At 43.7% G+C, this 17166-nt stretch overlaps 1 protein-coding gene across 2 annotated transcripts in view; it reads right to left on the reverse strand.

Moving 5' to 3' along the window:
• Nucleotides 1-5498: 5498 nt before the first annotated feature.
• NTRK2 (neurotrophic receptor tyrosine kinase 2) overlaps nucleotides 5499-17166 on the reverse strand; it is a 325021-nt gene continuing 313353 nt past the window's right edge. For both annotated transcript variants that reach the window (XM_059142001.1, XM_059142000.1), the window contains 2 exons: nucleotides 11323-11481; nucleotides 5499-10477 (listed from right to left, as the gene is read on the reverse strand). In XM_059142001.1, the coding sequence (XP_058997984.1) occupies nucleotides 10292-10477; nucleotides 11323-11481 (345 nt within the window). In that variant the 3' untranslated portion in view covers nucleotides 5499-10291. The remainder of the gene's footprint in view (nucleotides 10478-11322; nucleotides 11482-17166) is intronic.

Below are 17166 nucleotides of genomic sequence, written 5' to 3' on the forward strand. Positions count from 1 at the left end.
GGCACTGGAGAGGGAGGCAGGAAGATGTGTTCAAATAAATTCTCTCTCACTAGGGCTGGACCCCACCCCGACAAGGATGTCCAAAGGATTGCCCTCTGCAGCCCCTCCAACCCTGCGAACCTGTGATGCTAAGGGAGGTCCAGGACAGCCATTCTGATCCATATTCATCTCTCTACCCTAAAGCTGGAAAGGCCACTGTTTGTCTCCGAAAAAGCTCTTTCTCTAATCTAAGAAAGTATTACATAACTTTGCAAATGCTTTTTGTAAGTCCACTATAGAAAAGTCCTGTGGTCAGGCTGAATTGAACAAAAATAACTATCATCCTAAAGATGCCACAGAATTGTTCTAGTTCATTCTGGTTGTAGGAAATGGCCAACCAGAAAATGACAAATAAAAATTATAATACTGTCATACCAACAAGAACAAATGGCTAGATAGTGAATAGAGCAGAACTATTAGAATACTATGATTTAGGAGAAGATTCATGAGGATAAAATCAGTATCTGGTATGTGTGTTCCCAATTCAGCTGTCCATCACTCTCTGGGATTGCACACAGCAATCTGGTAGGACTGAATGTAGACTCCCGAAGAGGGACCCTCACTTTGGGGCTGTTGCATGATTAAGGAAGTGTTGGCATTGCCCCTTGCAGTGATCTAGGGTTAGCATTTCATAACCATATGGCAGAACTCCAACTCTAGCAGAACCTGCGAGCTCGGTTTTCATGATCACAGGAGAGGTCCAAACCTTGTGGTTGCTCTGCATGTTATAGCAAGCTAGCAGCAGGATGGTCCTCATCAGAATCTACAGTTCCAGAACCACCAGCTGTTCTTCTGGCATAAGGGGGAGCTGGAGTCCCAGCCTTTTAGTTCATCAGGACTAGCCGATTGATTGATTGCCTTAAGCATTGGGCCATAACTGGTTTCCATGGAGTTGCGTAGGAAACTTGCTTTCGGAGAGAACATGTAGTTCACTACACAACTTCTTGGATACTGATGATTGGCTTCAAATCTATCTAGTGCTCCATCTAGCATTCTTGAACTTAAGTTCTAGACCCTTCTCTGTCTGGCCCATTCTCTGCTGAGTCAATACCCATAAGTCAAGACCCACAATACCTAAGTCTGTCACCAGAAACTAATTCTTTCAGGGTGAGGCTTTGACTTGTACATTTTCCAGATATATTCAAATGATTCTGACCCACAAAAAAAGGTGAGAAGAACTGCTCTAATATTCATCTTGCCAGAAAAATAAGACTATGTGAAAAGAACCCTTATCTCAAATTAAAGAGAAATCCTTGAGATTTCCAAGGAAGATGGAAGATTGAACAGGTGCAGGGAGCCTCCCATCTTGTTCTGAACACATACATATGCTTGATAAACTATAATAGAATTGGGGAAAAAGGAAAAAAAATCTCTCCAAGCCAAACAAAAGTGAAAGCTAAATTAAAGTCTTGGAGGTAAAGCCTTGTGACACTTCTTAAGAGGAGATAGTCACAAAACCTAGTGGAGAAGGTATCAAAGAGGTGGTGAGATTTCAGGGATGGCTCCAGTGTGACTGATGCCTCTCTCCTGGATTCAGACTCCCTCAACTCTGGTACCAGCACCACTGGATGGTGATAAACAGAAAATTAAGATATTTCCTGGAAGTCAATGAGCCTTGATATCCATGGCTTACCTGAGCAGAGGGAGACATACCTAGTAATTGTTGAGATTGATTTTGCCCCCATGCAATTTGGACTTGAGTCAAACATAATCTTATTTAAAAGAAAGAAAGAAAGTAGCATTTCTGACACTTGGGTTGGTATCTACAGATCCATATTTCCTACAGGATAAAAGGCTGTTCTTGTCCTTAAGGAGGTGGTTACCTTGTCCACATGGCGATTAACTTTAAAGTCTGTGTATAGATGTGGTGTGTGTGTTCAAGTTAAATCCAGCCTCTACACTAGAAGTGATTAGATATCGTGACATATATAATGCCATGTAGGTATCCTGTAACTGGCATAAAGATGTGGTGCCCATGGGAGCAATGACTTGAGTAGTTAATTGGTATTTAAAATATTGTTACCAAAGCAAGAGGATGTATTAATTAGCATCAGGGACATTAGAGGTTTTTGTAGTTATGGAATGACTGGTTCTGAAGCACCATCCTTCCCACATGAAGGAGGCAAAAGAATCTGGCAAGCCCAGCTTTCTCATGTCAGAAAGGCTGCTTCCTAGGTCTTATGTTGTCTTTCCCTGTCCCCTGATATGGACGTAGACCAGATCTTTGAGTATCATGGCATCTGCCTTGGAGCGTAACTTCCAAGCAAGGACAGGGAGGGGGAGTTTCCTGGCCCACGTAGAAGGGCTGTGGTCTTGATGAGACATCATTGTTTGTTTGTATGAGTCTGGTCGGAAGCTTGCATTCATTGTAAAACACTATCTGCAGGTGGTGGGGTGGGGAGCGGGTGCTGGGTAGTTAGCTGTCAGATAGCCCTCACCAGGGGAGCCTATTGCAGGACATGGCATGAGGGAAATAGCCAAATGTGCAGGGATCTTGCTGCAAAAGAGGTTCTGACATCCCCTTAAGCCTCAGAACCCCATTTCGAGGTGGTTCCCTCCACCTGCAGGCTCATCCTCCCTGACTAATGAGTGGTTGAGGGTGGAGATTAGGAGCACTAGGAAAGTACCCCCAAAACCTTGCTGGGGATGCTCAATTAACCCTGGGTTTTGGCTTAGGGGCCAAATGCTCGCCTTGTCCCTAATGACCAAAGACCTTGCCCCCCTACACTGAACTTCCTAGAAACTCCCTAGTCTCCTTGAACCTTGAATCTTGGCATTAGCTCCCACTGGTAACCTTGTTCCCAGAAGACTGAGCTATTGGGTTGTTTTCTACCAGACCCTAAACACCAAGTCACAGGGCCAGCCCAAGTCCTAGAGGCAGGCCCTCCATCTGCTGGCCAGATGCCTGCATGCCTGCATTTCTGCCTATTGCCAGGTGTAGGAGCCCTTGAGCATCAGAGGCCTCTCTTCTTGGCAAGTAGGAAGGACTGCATCTACCTCATCTTATTTTGATCAAACTTCCTGGCAAGTATCTTCACTTTTACTGTCTCAGTTTCTCATCTGGATATAATAATAGTACCAAAAGAATCAATTTCCATTGTGCTAAGCCACAGAGTTTGTGGTCATTTTGTGACAGCAGCCCCAGGCCACTAACGGACCTACATAATACTGTGGCATGCCGTAAGCATCAGCGAGGTTACTCATCCCAGTTCTGCGGGAGTGTTGCTCCCACCAGGAAATTAGGCATCTTTCAGGGTGAACCTCAAGAATGTGTTTGAGGAGGAAACAGACAAGGGCAATGGAAACCTTGACCTTGGATTTGGAATTTAAACCGATACTGTTGTAATTGTCCCAACAAAGGGACTATCAGAATATGGTCTGGAGGAAGTGTGGATCTTCAATAATCCAGATTGGTTTCTAGCTGGCCAGGTGCCAGTAAGTTTAACCTTTGTCCTTCAATCCGGTTTCTTCGAGTGGGATATCCTCTCCATCCCACAGGGACTCATGATCTTATTTGGATTTTTGGACACGTTGTTTCCCTCCCTACGAAGCTTTGAATTCCCCAAGTCCCCACTGAGTGTTAACGGGGTCTTATTTTTTTTTAACTCAAGGAAAACATTATCTGGACAGTGAGAGAGGCTTTCATGAGGCAAAGTTCCTGAGGAGCTGGATTTGGGGATAATCCACTGCCAAACTTTATGTTTCTGAAGCCTCCACCAGGAATGTTGCCCAGATGTCTCCTTTCCTCTCAAAGGAGATGAAGGGGAAGAGGTCAGACCCTGGAAAACAGGACTGAGAGATCCTGAGATGTAGGAGTGTGGGTGGGCCACCTGCTGGCTAGGCAGAGACAGGCTAGAAGACCCCTGACAAGCCACCCACATACCACTCTCTACCGTTTCGGTTTAGAAAACAGCAGTTAAGGCAGAGACCTAGAGAGTGTGCCATTTTTCTTTGGGCTATTGCTCCCGAGTCATTATGATCCTCAATGATGCCACTACCCTGGGATGCTGTGATATCCAACTTGTCTCTTGGCAGGTTTCTTAGGTCTGACTTGCTAGAAACCCAGTGATTCCTTCTCCTCACTCTGTGCTGTGCAACACGGTAGCCACGAACCACACGTGGCTATTTACGTGGGAACTTATTGAAGCTAAGTAAAATCTAAAGTTCGGTTCTTTAGTCATACTGGCCACATTTCAAGTGCCAACTAGCTGCACCGGATAGAGCAGGTCGAACATTTACGTCATCGCGGAAAGTTCTATTGGGTGGTGATGTGCTGGTTATCCAAGATAGAAGCTGAAAGTGCCAAGTAATGGAGGGGACTTCTTCCAAAGGCCACATACTCTTCTTTCCTTCAACTAATGAACAGTGCAGCCATCGGCAGTGACCCTAATTAAAATACAGACAGACGGACATGAAAAAGACAGACAGACTGCCAAAAGAGCATACATGCTGTGTGAAACGCTCTACATTTTAAAAGGAATTGTCATGTAACCTTCAGTGTCTCTTTTGGAGGATGTTATTTATTGTAAGACATCATTTTTATTAAATACACTGTAGTACAAGAGACTTTCCATGTCAGGTTGAGAGAAGCTGGTCACATGATTTACAAACAAAACTTTTTTTTTTTTTTTTTCAAACACTGTTATTCTGGTGTCACTTTGAAATCAGCCAAGATGCAGTGGGTCTTAGTAAAGCAATGGACCTCAAAAACAGATCGCAAAACAAGAACCAGTAAGTATCAGCACAGAGACGTCACATTAAAAGGAAAATAAAGCAAATAAAAGAGAGTTCCAAATACCAGGTCACAATTTAAGGGGCGATGTATCTTCAGAGAGATATTGAAATGTGTGTGCGTGCGTGTGTGTGTGTGTGTGTGTGGCCTGGGTATATACAAACATCTCTCTGTGTACAGAAGCAGATGTAGAGAGTGTCCACATCTCTCGGCAGATTTGTAAGTGATGGGTAACAACCAATGAATGCAGGGAGCAATATTTCACAAGAATTTGGTCATTTGTCAAGGGATTACATATTTAAAATCCACATTTAATTCAAAGACCTCGTATTTAAAACATTTCCAGTTGTTTTATACAGTATTAAAGCAATAGTAAGATATACAAGCTGCAAGATGTAGGTCTTTACACGTTTCATTTTCTCCGATTTTTCTTTTCCAGTCCAAACATGTGGCTATTAGCAGCTTTTGTTACGCTTGCTCCATTATGTTGAACGTTCAGCCAACCTTCGCTCAGAATCATTTTTGTTAATGCACAGACCAAAGGAAAAAAGAAGAAGAAGAAGAAAAAAAAAAAAAAAAAAAGAAAACCACGGACCTGGCCTAGAATGCATAGACTTAAAAAATGACATCCCCATGTGTTCTCGTTTCGTCTCCTGAGACGTATGTAAAGATGGCAAAAGAGTTGCTTGGTTGCTGTTGTGAATTTCACAGTGTTTTGCCTGCAACACATACACACACATATATATATTTTTTTGCTTTGCTTTGTGTTGGTGATGAATGGAGCCAAAATATATATATATAAGTCAATGAATAAATAAATAAATACAGAAATAAATAAAGGTAGAAGGAGAAGGGGGCACAATGCAAAAATGAAGAATATTTAAGAACCTTTGACTTGAGCAGCAGTGATTCATTCCAGCCCCAACAATGAGAAAATACTCTTGCACATGCTGTCGTATCTAACTGCAAATCCCTCCCGCCCCAGATTCTTTAGAATAACATTTGCTATCATGACCTGGGAGTCTCTACATTCCATGATTATGCCCTGTGAAGGAAGTGCTTTAGCTTCCATTAGCCATCTGAGGATTGGGTCACCATCCATTCCGCTCACGAGATTTTCTGTGATGGACGGAACTGAGCTCAACATTGGGAATAAAAATCCTCAAATGGGGAGGGGAAAAAAAGAGAGAGAGAGAGAGAGAGAGAGCAAGAGAATTGAGGGTGTGTGTGTGTGTATGGGGTCCTTTATTTAATAAGACAAACAATTTAATACTGTTGGCATTATAGAAGATCCAATTTGCAAAAAGGGAAGGTTAAAAAGAAACATCTGTTTCTGACCAGGGGATCCTTTGTCATGGCTCTTTGCAAAGGACAGCACTTTATACTGTTGCTTCACATCCCCACTCAGCTATGGGAATTCCTAGACATTGCTTGCCTCGCGGTGGGGTCTTGGACTTCTCACTTTTGGCCTTTGAGACACTGGGCTCCCGACATTCCGGTTCTCTTCTGGAATGCTTGGACTCTGAACAGAAGTGTACAGGGGTCACCGTGGGACAAGGTGAGCATAACATAAATGTGCAAAAAGATGACAAAAAAAATCAATTTTCCTTTCCCGGACCTTTACATAAGGAGATCTATTTCAGTCTGCATTCTCCTTTGCAAGGAGCCAAGGAAAGGACTCAGTGTAGTGGGATGGCTTTGATTCAGTTGTTTTGGGAAGCACATTATCTTAAATATGTCTTCCACCCATGCAGTACCGCACAAAGTTGAAAAGTGCGATGTAGTCCTACCCACATGGAGAATGGAAGCACTAACCGCAAAAGGACATTAAAAAGTTTTGGTTATTTAGCAGATTTTAAGCAAATTAGTCATACTGCACCCTACTTATCATTATCTCTAGTATTGTGTGCCTATACATTTATACATAAGCCCACAACACACTGTGTCTGTGTGTCTGCATATGTATAAATCCAGTATTTATAACACACATATAAATACATGAAAACACCACAGGTAGTGCGGATGTGAACACACGTGTATAATATGAATTGATAGGATCTTTTATAGCATAGTTCAAAATGTTTTCTAAAGAAGCCTGATTATGACGCTGGTTCAGTGTACAAGGATTTAGCTGAAGCTATAAGCATGATTCTATGTCACGATGTTTCAGCTCCTGGTCATCTCACGTATTTCCTTTTGTTCTTCGGACCACGTTTGGCTTCGTGAGTTTATCAGTGTGCTTGCTTTCTTGGACCATTTGTCTGTATCCTGGAGTCTCTAGCGGGCAGAATCATGAACTTCAGAATCAGAACACTTAGAGTCAATCCCCCTGGTGCCGGAAACGAGCCTGGAGATTTCCAGCATGCCACTCAACTTCTCTGAGCCTCGATTGCCTCACTTATAAAAAATGGGAATGATTGGCTAACAGTGGCGGAAAGTGCCTGGAAAACTATGATGCGATCCGTAAATGGAAACAATGGTCAGGCTGAGTTTGGGCGAGGGAATTAGGTTCGTCCCTCCTGTGGTTGGAGTTTCTCACGAATTGGGTAGCAGGCCATATTCTGTGATCGTTACACTTCAGAACAAGGACGTCCCTTTTGTAAAAATCAAAAGAGCATGAGAAGAGGGGATGGTGGAGGAACAGTGATGACTATTTCAAGCTATTCTCTGGTTCGTTCAATCTGGTATTCTTTCAATGCGAGACGTCTCTGAAATCACATACTCTTGAGACAACAGAGGAAAAAAATAATAATCAGCAATATAAATAACTAGAAAACTTTGCACTTGCATAGAATCTTTCATTTCAAGACCTAGAGGGACTTGTCAGAAGAGAAGGAGTTTTTGTTTGTTTGTTTGTTTTTGTTTTTGTTTTTGTTTTTTTTGCTTTTTTCTTTCAGAGGAAAACACATTGGAATGGTATAGAACCCTCCCATCTTCTCATTTGCCTTAAACAAATCCTTGCTTTAAAACTGCACAGCCCTTCTCGAATTTGATCCCTCCGCATATTTACCTCTTTTGCTCTCTGTTAAAATAAAACAAATCACTTGCAGCTTCTCCCCCCGCCCCCCGCCCCTGGCCCCCGCCATCCCCCTCCGCCCCGCCCCCCAAGCAGCTGGCAGGTCACGCAGAATGACAAACCCGTGCAGGTGTTCAGGTCATCACGGATGGAATTTACGAAGGTTTGGTACAATCTGCCCCTTCGTTACTGCTTCACAGAGTGCCACAGTGTTTTAGCAGTACCGTGGTCCTTAATACGATAGATTCGTGCAGGCATATACCATGGAGATATGGCTTTCATTATATTGTTATGTGCATTCTGGAGGGTTTTTTCACCGACAAAGAGAACGATCAGCTCAACTCCCGTGTCTCCTAGGCCAGCGTGGAACTTGAAGGAACTGTAGGGATAATCTTGTCCAACCCCCTTCACTTGACTGCTGATGCTACTGGATTTCCTTTTGTTGTCTGTTAATCGACACTTTTGATTTTTTTGAGAACGGGCTCTCAAAAACCTATAAATGGAAAATAAGGTGCTCCAGGAATTAAGGGCGCAAGCAAAACTGAAACAGAGCAATTGCACCTTCAGAAACAAATACGAAATAAAATGTCCTAAGATGAATTAAAAATCACTCACTTTCAATCTGGCTTGTGTTATAAAGATGTCAAGTTAACAAAAGTCCCCTCACAGAGGGTAGCAAGTTTTCTTGAGGAACAGAAATATTTTTCTTTCTTGGTAAAGCCGATCATCCAAATAACTGTAAATTTCTATTTAAATTTACAACCTCTTTTCGCAAAACTCATCACTAGACCCAGAAGCACACCTCCAAAGCTTGGTCTGGGCATAGCTTCCCATTGGCGTGCTATGCCTGATTTTTTTTTTTTTTTTAATTTTTACGTCTTTTAATGGAGTGGAAAAAAAACAAAACAGCATACTGACAATGGAGTACACTTGGAATGAAACCACTCTCCCACCCAGAGCCCAGAGCAAGGTCTCAGCCTGTGCACACTGAACATCAATGTAAGTGATGCCCCCAGGGTGAGGTTTCTTTTCCCTCGGGGACTGAGTCTGCCCTTCCCACAGTCCCACAGTCCGTTCCATGTGGATGAGGACATCCAGGCTTCAGGGTCCATCTCCACTAAAACCCATCACCGTCGTATGACGCAGAGACATTGATACTCAGCTAATGAGCTCCATTAGCTTCCCCTAATTATATGTTATACCTCTTTATGGATCTGCTCTACATATCAGGGGCACGACGTCTGGAGCAGTAGTTTCTGCACACAAGGTATTAATCGAAGAAGACCATGCACAATTTTGCTTGCACAGTTTAAAGGACAGGTAGGGGTGGAGGGGAGGGGTCGGAGGGAACTGCTATCTGAAAAGTTCAATATAATGCCTCCGAATTTATAACTTGTCTTATCTTTTCCAAGTCTTTGGCTTTCCCACCTGACCCTGAAACGATCTCTGGACAAGAATTCACCCATTTTCAGCTAAACTCGACAAAGGTTCAGCCGACAACACCTGGAAAGACAAACCAGGGTTGTTACCATGACGTGCAAAGACAAGACTGTCTGGGCGTGTGATGCGCCATCTTGCGTCTCATGGAAGCCATCTTTTCTCTCAACTACACCCTAGTGTTTCTGGTGATGGGAAAAGAATAGTCCATGGCACAGAGTTCAACAGTCTTTGTACTCCTCAGAAAGCTCCTCAGGGGAAGGTGCCGAATACATTCCTCCCAGCTAACAGTCGCTGGGTTTTTCCTAAGTAGGGACTGACGCCAGCTGATCCCAATGGTTGTCTTTGTTCCTCCCATACTGTGGTTTGTAATAAATCTTCTTTCTCTCTGGTTTTAATCTCCCATAGATAAAGGCTTCCCAGATTAAACACAAGTTTTCCTGTTTCATACACAGGCTTAAGCCATCCAAAAACAATAAGAACAGTAATAATAATAAATAAATAGAAGTGAATCCATAGAAACTCTCGATGTCTGTACAGCAGAAGTGACAAAGTTTAAGTCAAATATTTGTTTTCCCTTTTTTTCATCCACATCAAAGGCAGGAATACAACAAGGCATTGTTAGTTGTGGTGGGCAAACTAGAGTGTCTGCTGATATAACAAATCAGGGTTGTTAAGGCCTTTGTCTATGCAGAGTTAATAGGAATGCAGAAGCCAGCTTGATTCAAAAGAAAGTGTAGGGGCTATGAAGCGAGGAAGACCAAAAAAGAAAAAAAAAAAAAAAATGACCAAAAAAAAAAAAAAAAAAAACCCAAACAAAAACCAGGGAAGAAATTAAGGGAGGTGGAAAGAGAGAAAGAGACAATGCCAAAAAGTAGTCCGTACTGTGTCTATGGATGGAGAAGTGCACATGGCTTCCCTCAGAAAGCCTTTCCATGTCTTTGTTGTTAATACTGTCGGAGTGAAGAACAGCAGATTGATGGCATCCGGCGGCAGTTAAACGACGTTCATCCTCTCGGCCCATCTGAGGAGGTGCATTGGGAAGGATCAGTCTGGGGGAAAGGGCCCTAGCCTAGAATATCCAGGTAGACCGGAGATGCCTTGGCCAAGTTCTGAAGGAGGGTGTGGATGCCCTTGATGTTCTTCCTCATATGGGGCTCTCTCTGCCAGCACCCCAGCATCAACTCGTAGACCTCCTGGGGGCACGTTCTAGGTCGCTGCAAGACTCGGCCCTGAGTGATGCATTCTATCACCTGGACAGGATAGAGATCAAAGACAGCGTCAGACAAGAGGAAAAACAAAGCCGATAACACAGATGTCTGTGCAAGGGAAAGGCTGCTCTAAAGAAACCCATTTAAAGCATTTGCTTTTTTTTTTTGAAGGAAGAGAACAATTATTGTAGAACAATTAATTCATTGGTTTAGATCCCTTTTTCTGGGCACACTGAGGTCACCAACCTGGTGGAGAAATGTTTTCTGTCTGTGGGATGCTACCTCACTCAGGAATTTCAATGTGTTTTGGTCTTACTGGCCTATGATGGAGCCTGGAACTTTCACGTCAGGGTGTTGACTGACAAGGGGACCTCACTCGAGCTGTGGAAATGAGTGGAGTTGGGATAGAAAACAGATGCGGGCCTGAAGAGGATGTGAGGTGCCTGACCCAGAAGCTATGCCTCAAGTAGAGACAACGGTTGCAAAAGAATTGAAATAGGGAAATAAAACACAAGAATGTTCTAGTGAAATGTGAAAAAAACAAAACAAAACAAAACAACAACAACAAAAAACCAAACCTAAAACCTATTGGAATACTACCAAAAAACCTAGCTGGCCTCTGAAGGCACGGGGTTGCCACACCTGCTCAGAATTTACCAGATGAGCAGCACAAAGTGCTCCCACCACCAGTGAGTCCCAGGTGTGTGAGCAAACACTGCTTTTCTTTCTCTAGAACTTTTAAACTCAGAGAGTGACTAGACTCTGCCCATGACGTGTAGGTCCTGAGAGACCATGTGGGAGCTGCTGCCGCCCACAAGGCCACACGTCTGTGGACCTCTGGCCTCTGGACCTCAGCCCTCAGGGGTCTTGCCCAGCCCACTGCGCACCTCGTTGTTGGACAGCTGGTACCAGGGCTGTTTGCCGTACGTGAAGATCTCCCACAACACGACACCCAGGCTCCAGACATCACTTTCTGTGGTGAACTTCCTGTACATGATGCTCTCTGGAGGCATCCAGCGAATGGGCAGCATTGTGTGGCCACCGACCTGGTGGAGAAGGGGGAGAAAGGAGGCATCAGTCTCCCGAAAACCAAGTTCCCCTCATCAGGTAGGAGAAAGGTAGAATACAAATGGGAGACACTTTTGTCCTTCCTTTATTTGTATTTGTTAATTTTAATTATTTATAAAACATGAGGGAAACACAATTTCTTCATAAGAAAAAAGCAACAGAGAAGCAGGGCGAAAAACGGTCAAAGTATTTTTTTTTAAATATTTTTTACGATTTTCTCTTTCTGGTAACTAGATAGGGCAGAGACGATGTTGGGCAGGTGCTCATCCTGGATAACACACACACACGCACACACACACACACACGCACACACACACACACATACGCACACACACACATGATTCCTGGTGTAAAGGTGACTCAGTCTTCTAATTAACAAGATCATGTTGACCAGGAAACAAGCAGGAAACTGTGTCCAGAATGACCCAACAAGTGACTCTACTTTCTTGGCAAGTCCAGAGCTTCCTTCCACTCTCAGGTCTTAGGATGAGTGCACAGTGCTGCCTCAAATGCCCTCCCACAATCCAGCCATGGTCAGGGTAGAAGCGATTAGTCCCATTTCACAGATGAAGCAACTGAGGCTCTGATGGTTAAGCAGTCAAGTTTTTAGACCCCGAGCTTAGGACTTGCCTCTTAACTACCATTGACCTTATGTCCAAAAATAAATAGATGCAGTTTGGGGAAAGTCCATTTTAGTGAAAACAGCACAGCTGAGGCATTAGATTTCGAGAGCATTACCACAGGCATGGGGTACTTCATTTGATAAGGACAGTTTGTTTAGGATTTCTGACTTCCTGGAGAAAAGTTAAGAATTTCACGTTTCAGTTTGTAGCGCACTGGGGCTGTCTGATGTCAAAACCATGAGCAAACTGGTGGTGGGTCCTGGTTTTCATGCTGGAAAATGCAGCACTACCAGTTCAAACATGCTGCCTGATGCCCGGACAGCAGGTGAGCACACAGAAACACAGGCATGAGACCCGATGGTCAGCCCCGTGTTCTCAGACAGATGCCACATCGAGTTTCTGCCCGATTACAATGGTCGGTGTCCATTTCTGTCTCATTAAAGGAAAGAAAGAGACGAACAGTGCCTGAAAAATGCTCCCTAACTCCTGAGCCCAAGGAGCTAAGAGTGTCCGGTCTGTTTAATATGCTTGGTGATTTCCAACAACCCTCTTAGCATCAAAGAGATCTTGAGTGTCGAAGGAGGAGAACATTCTGTTGGGTTTTTTCTCCATTCTCTGTACAAGGACTCTAAATCTGACAAGTAGGGATACAAATTCCTGGGTCGGGGTAAGGTGCCCTCATATGTTTACTGTTCACTTTGAACACACCCACAGCTCTGACACTAAGTAGAGGTGGGTGGCCTTCCATCAGCTTTCAGTTTCATCACTCACTTCTCACCATGCAGTGATGGGCCAACAGGCTTCCATGGGCACAGATTTCCTTCATGGAGCTGCCTGGACATGCCTAAGGTGATGTCAATACTTCCCATCAGGGATGATATTCAAAACAGAAGTTGTGTGGCATAGGCAGCGATGGACCGGAAAGGACGCCATGTTGGTGCCGCTGGCCCCACTGAGGAACTGCCCGGCTCATGACCCTGGAGCCCCATGGGCCCAGAACTTTGGGAAAGGAAATGTGTGCCAATACACAAGGGGTTCCCCATGTTTCTAGACACTCCCAAGGACTCGGGACACCAAAGAGGAAAGCTCCCTTCAGGTGCTGGTGACCCACAGATCTGCACCAAGAAGAAGACTTGTGGTGAGTGCAGGGAGCTACACGGTGCAGAGTCCCGTGGAGTGAGAGGTCTCTGTGCAGGTTTTTAGTGGAAAAGACATATTTATTGACTTTATGGAAATATTTCAATTAGAATTCAGATTTATGATCAATATATAGTTGGTCTGTGTGGGATAAAAAGAGAACTAGGACCTTATGGACAAACACATGGTAGTCTTTTGGATACTGGGCCCTCAAAAGATTAAGAGCCAGCTCCCCACAGAGGTTTCTAGGTCAGGCCACCAAAAACCCTATAACCTGTAAGTTGCCTCATTTCTGTGACAATCATGATACACAGAGTCTTAAGGTATCTTGAGAGTTTGGCGGAAAAAAAAAGATTTGATTTTGTTTAACTTAGTGAATTAACTAATTTGCATGTGTGTTTGTGGGGAGAGGGAGAGAGACAGAGAATCACCTCCATACATCTAGAATCAGACGACTAAAATCCCACTGTGGGATGTGCTCACCTAACAAGATGCCATGCTTTCCATATTCCTGTGCATACACACTGGTAACGCCATGGGCAACACTTAGTTCGTGGTGTTGGAAGCTGGGCTCCAGGACTTTTAGTCAACGACTAGTTGCTAAACTGCTGTCCTAGTTGCTCCAACTATGAAATATGGGTAACATTTTATACCTCCCGGGCTTATGGTGAGGTAAACACTCAAACAGTCAAAAGTTTGGGAAAGTGCTTTGTAAATTCCAATGCACTGATGCATTCAAGGTGTCTTTTCCTTCCCTGTAGCCTTTACTATCTTATCTCCTCCATTCTGGAGACATTAGGAAGAGCCAGTGCACACGATTCCCCTCTGTGCCTCGCTCTGCAGGGACAGGTGCTCTGATGATAGCCCGGATTCGCCCAGTTTCTCTGTCCAATGTTGGAAATGGCCAGAGAAAAAGCTCCTGTTTCCTTTAAAGGAGGAAAAAAAGATCCCACTTTTGATTTACATGTTTTCCCATCTGATCATTTGTTTTATGTTTGAAGTCTCTTTGGGACACATTTTTCACGTTAATTCTTTCAAGAGTCCCTTCTGGGATTTCACACACGCTGTTATAAATAATGCTTTCCTTGTTCTGATGTCAAACGGGTGAGTTGTGGGAGAACCTAATAAAAGTTCAGACAGGGTTCACAAGTTTTCCAAACCCATTTAGAACATTTCTGAACATTTCTTTTGCAGGCCTTTCTCAGGATTTTGGAGCATGTCACAAAAGTAGACCAAGGGGGCGGGGGGAATAGAGTCACCGTTGTTACAAATTACTGTCACATTCCAGTCACAGCGACTGGATGGCTTTTGGACTTCACAAAGCCACATACGGCACAGCCGCAAACACAACGGGGCATTTGTTTTGCAATGTGCCACCTGGCAACTTGCCCTCACACCCTGGTTTCAATATCTGTGAGATGGAATGCCATCCCAAGTATGACACAGGGACTCAGAGAGGCTGCTTCGAGCATCAGACCTGCCAAGGGGGTGGGTGGGGTGGGGTGGCGCCCTCCAGGGATCAGGCCCCTGCTCTGTGCTACACTCACCAGACTGAACTGAAGCCAGATGGGAAACCCATGTCACCAGGAAGTTGATTTGGACTTGAGATTTTTTATTTTCTTCAACCCAAGACCCTGGGGACCTGGTTACTGCTGTGCCATTAACTAGCTTGGCTGAGTCACTTCAGGTCTGGCTTACTGGTAAAATGTGGACAGGTTAGACCAGATCTGGATTATTTTCAGCACAAACCCCTGTGGTTCTGTAATCGCTCGCCACCACTTGGTCACCATCATCGTCCACCAGCACAGAGTCATTCACCTTTCCAAAGAATTTCCACTCAAAGAATTTCCACTTGAACCCCGTAGTTACACTCAAGGGTAGACATTGGTTTGCTTTCACGTTGCAAATAATGCACCCAAATCTCAGAGAGTTGAAGGAGCTTATGTCAGTGCACACAATAATGGCTGCCCACTGGATGTCTTATACTTGTTCTCACGGGTCGTTCTGAGTGTTTGGCTTTTGCGATCTCTAATGCAGAGATTCAGTATTCCCTGTGTTCAGCCTCTACGGCCCGTCATGTGGTGCTTTGCCCAGGTCAATCCTACTCATGCCTCTTGGTAGTTTGATCCCTTTTCCTTTCTACCCACTCCCCAATGAGCTCCTGAAGATGAGCTCAAATTGCACCATTTCAAGGAACTCTCAGTCTTGTGGCAGCTCAGTGAGTTGCCCAAAGACAGTCCGGTGCCTCTCAGCACAGCTCTGGCAACATGGCAAGTATCCCTTTCTTCTCTTTCTTCTGCTAACAGATCACATGCCTCAAGAAAGATGGCTGCATCTCAGTCATGTCTGGCGGGCATGAGGGGGTTGGTTGGTAAGTATATAATGTCTCCGAGTAGCCTTCTTATGAGTGCTGATATTTGGAGAGGAATTCTCAAATGTTCTTAAAAAGAGATCAGTGTTCACTACTCTCCTATCTAACCTCCAGTAACTCCCTGAATTCATGTCAGAACCATCTTAAATTAAATGGATGGGAACTGGCTCATTTATTCAGTGCGACAAATAAGAACTGTTTAGTGAAATTCATAACTTTTTAGAATTCAACCAAAAATTCTGGAGTCCACATGGAGTCTGAGAGCTCCCTGAGTTGTGTGGGGGAACCTATTCCTTTCTTGATTTGTCATCTGTGCAATAGAGGGGAAGTCTATGGTACTGACCTGAAACTATTTGATCTTGGGGGGAAGTCTAGAATGATGTCATAATCATAAGATGGAGGATTATTTTTCTACATCTTGTGATCAGCATCTCACATCTTCTGAAGCTGGAGAAAAAGGACAAACTCAAGAAGAAAGTTAAAGTGGGGCACCTGGGTGGCTCAGTCAGTTGAGTGTCTGACACTCGGTTTCAGCTCAGGTCATGATCTCATGAATCCTGGGATGGAACCCTGGGTGAGACTTTGTGCTCAATGGGGAGTCTGCTTGAGATTTTTGCCCTCTGACCCTCCCCCCACTTGCTCTCTCTCTTTCCCTCCCTCTCTCTCTCTAAAATAAATACATAATTTTTTTTTTTTTTTTTAAAGAAGAGCATTAAAGAGTGAAAACAGGAGGACTGATGACCATCTTGGCCTTTTATCATGGCAACTTGCTTAAGTCAGCAAAGCGAATCTGAGGCCTATGGTCAAAAAGGAATTCCATAGTGTCTAAAATAGATGAAATTATGGAAAATAATGGATCTTGTTTTTAAAGTATATCAAGAAAAGGACTGTTCAGTTATCTCTTACTGTTTGTTTCCCTGACACAACATAATTTTGATGGTGACATGTATAGAATGATCAGATTAATCAAAAATAACCTCTGTGCTCTAGTTAAAATACCTATACCTGAGCATCCTTTAAATATAACTGTGTGAAAGGTGTTTAAGACAATAAATCCTGAAGAAAATATTAAAAGACCATGGGTAAAATTGTCTTGTGTTAGTAATCAATGACTGTACTATGTTTAAGTCAAATTGGACGCATCCAATCAGTTCAACAATATTTCTTACCAAAGGAGCATTCTTTGGGTATACACTCTTGGTCATAAGGTTGTAAATTGTGAAAATTTCCCCTTGACCTAACAAACAATATGCTTTATTTTTCCACGTTGGAAAACTAGGATTAGGGAACTCTTGGTGCTTGCCACTTTGAAACCACTCTTCACACCAGGAGCCTCGCTAGGTTCTTTCTCATTTTTACAAATATACAAAGAATATTTATTGCTGGTACAAGTTAAAGAGGAAGGCACAATCTCTTTTCCTGGTGTGCTGGGAGATGAGAGAGGAGGTGACAAGCTTATCTCTCCTCCTTCCACTGCAATGAACACACAATGCATCTACCATCCTCCCTGTTCCCTCGTCATCTTTCTAACC

This window comes from Mustela lutreola, chromosome 12, assembly GCF_030435805.1.
Source record: "Mustela lutreola isolate mMusLut2 chromosome 12, mMusLut2.pri, whole genome shotgun sequence".
NCBI lineage: Eukaryota > Metazoa > Chordata > Mammalia > Carnivora > Mustelidae > Mustela > Mustela lutreola.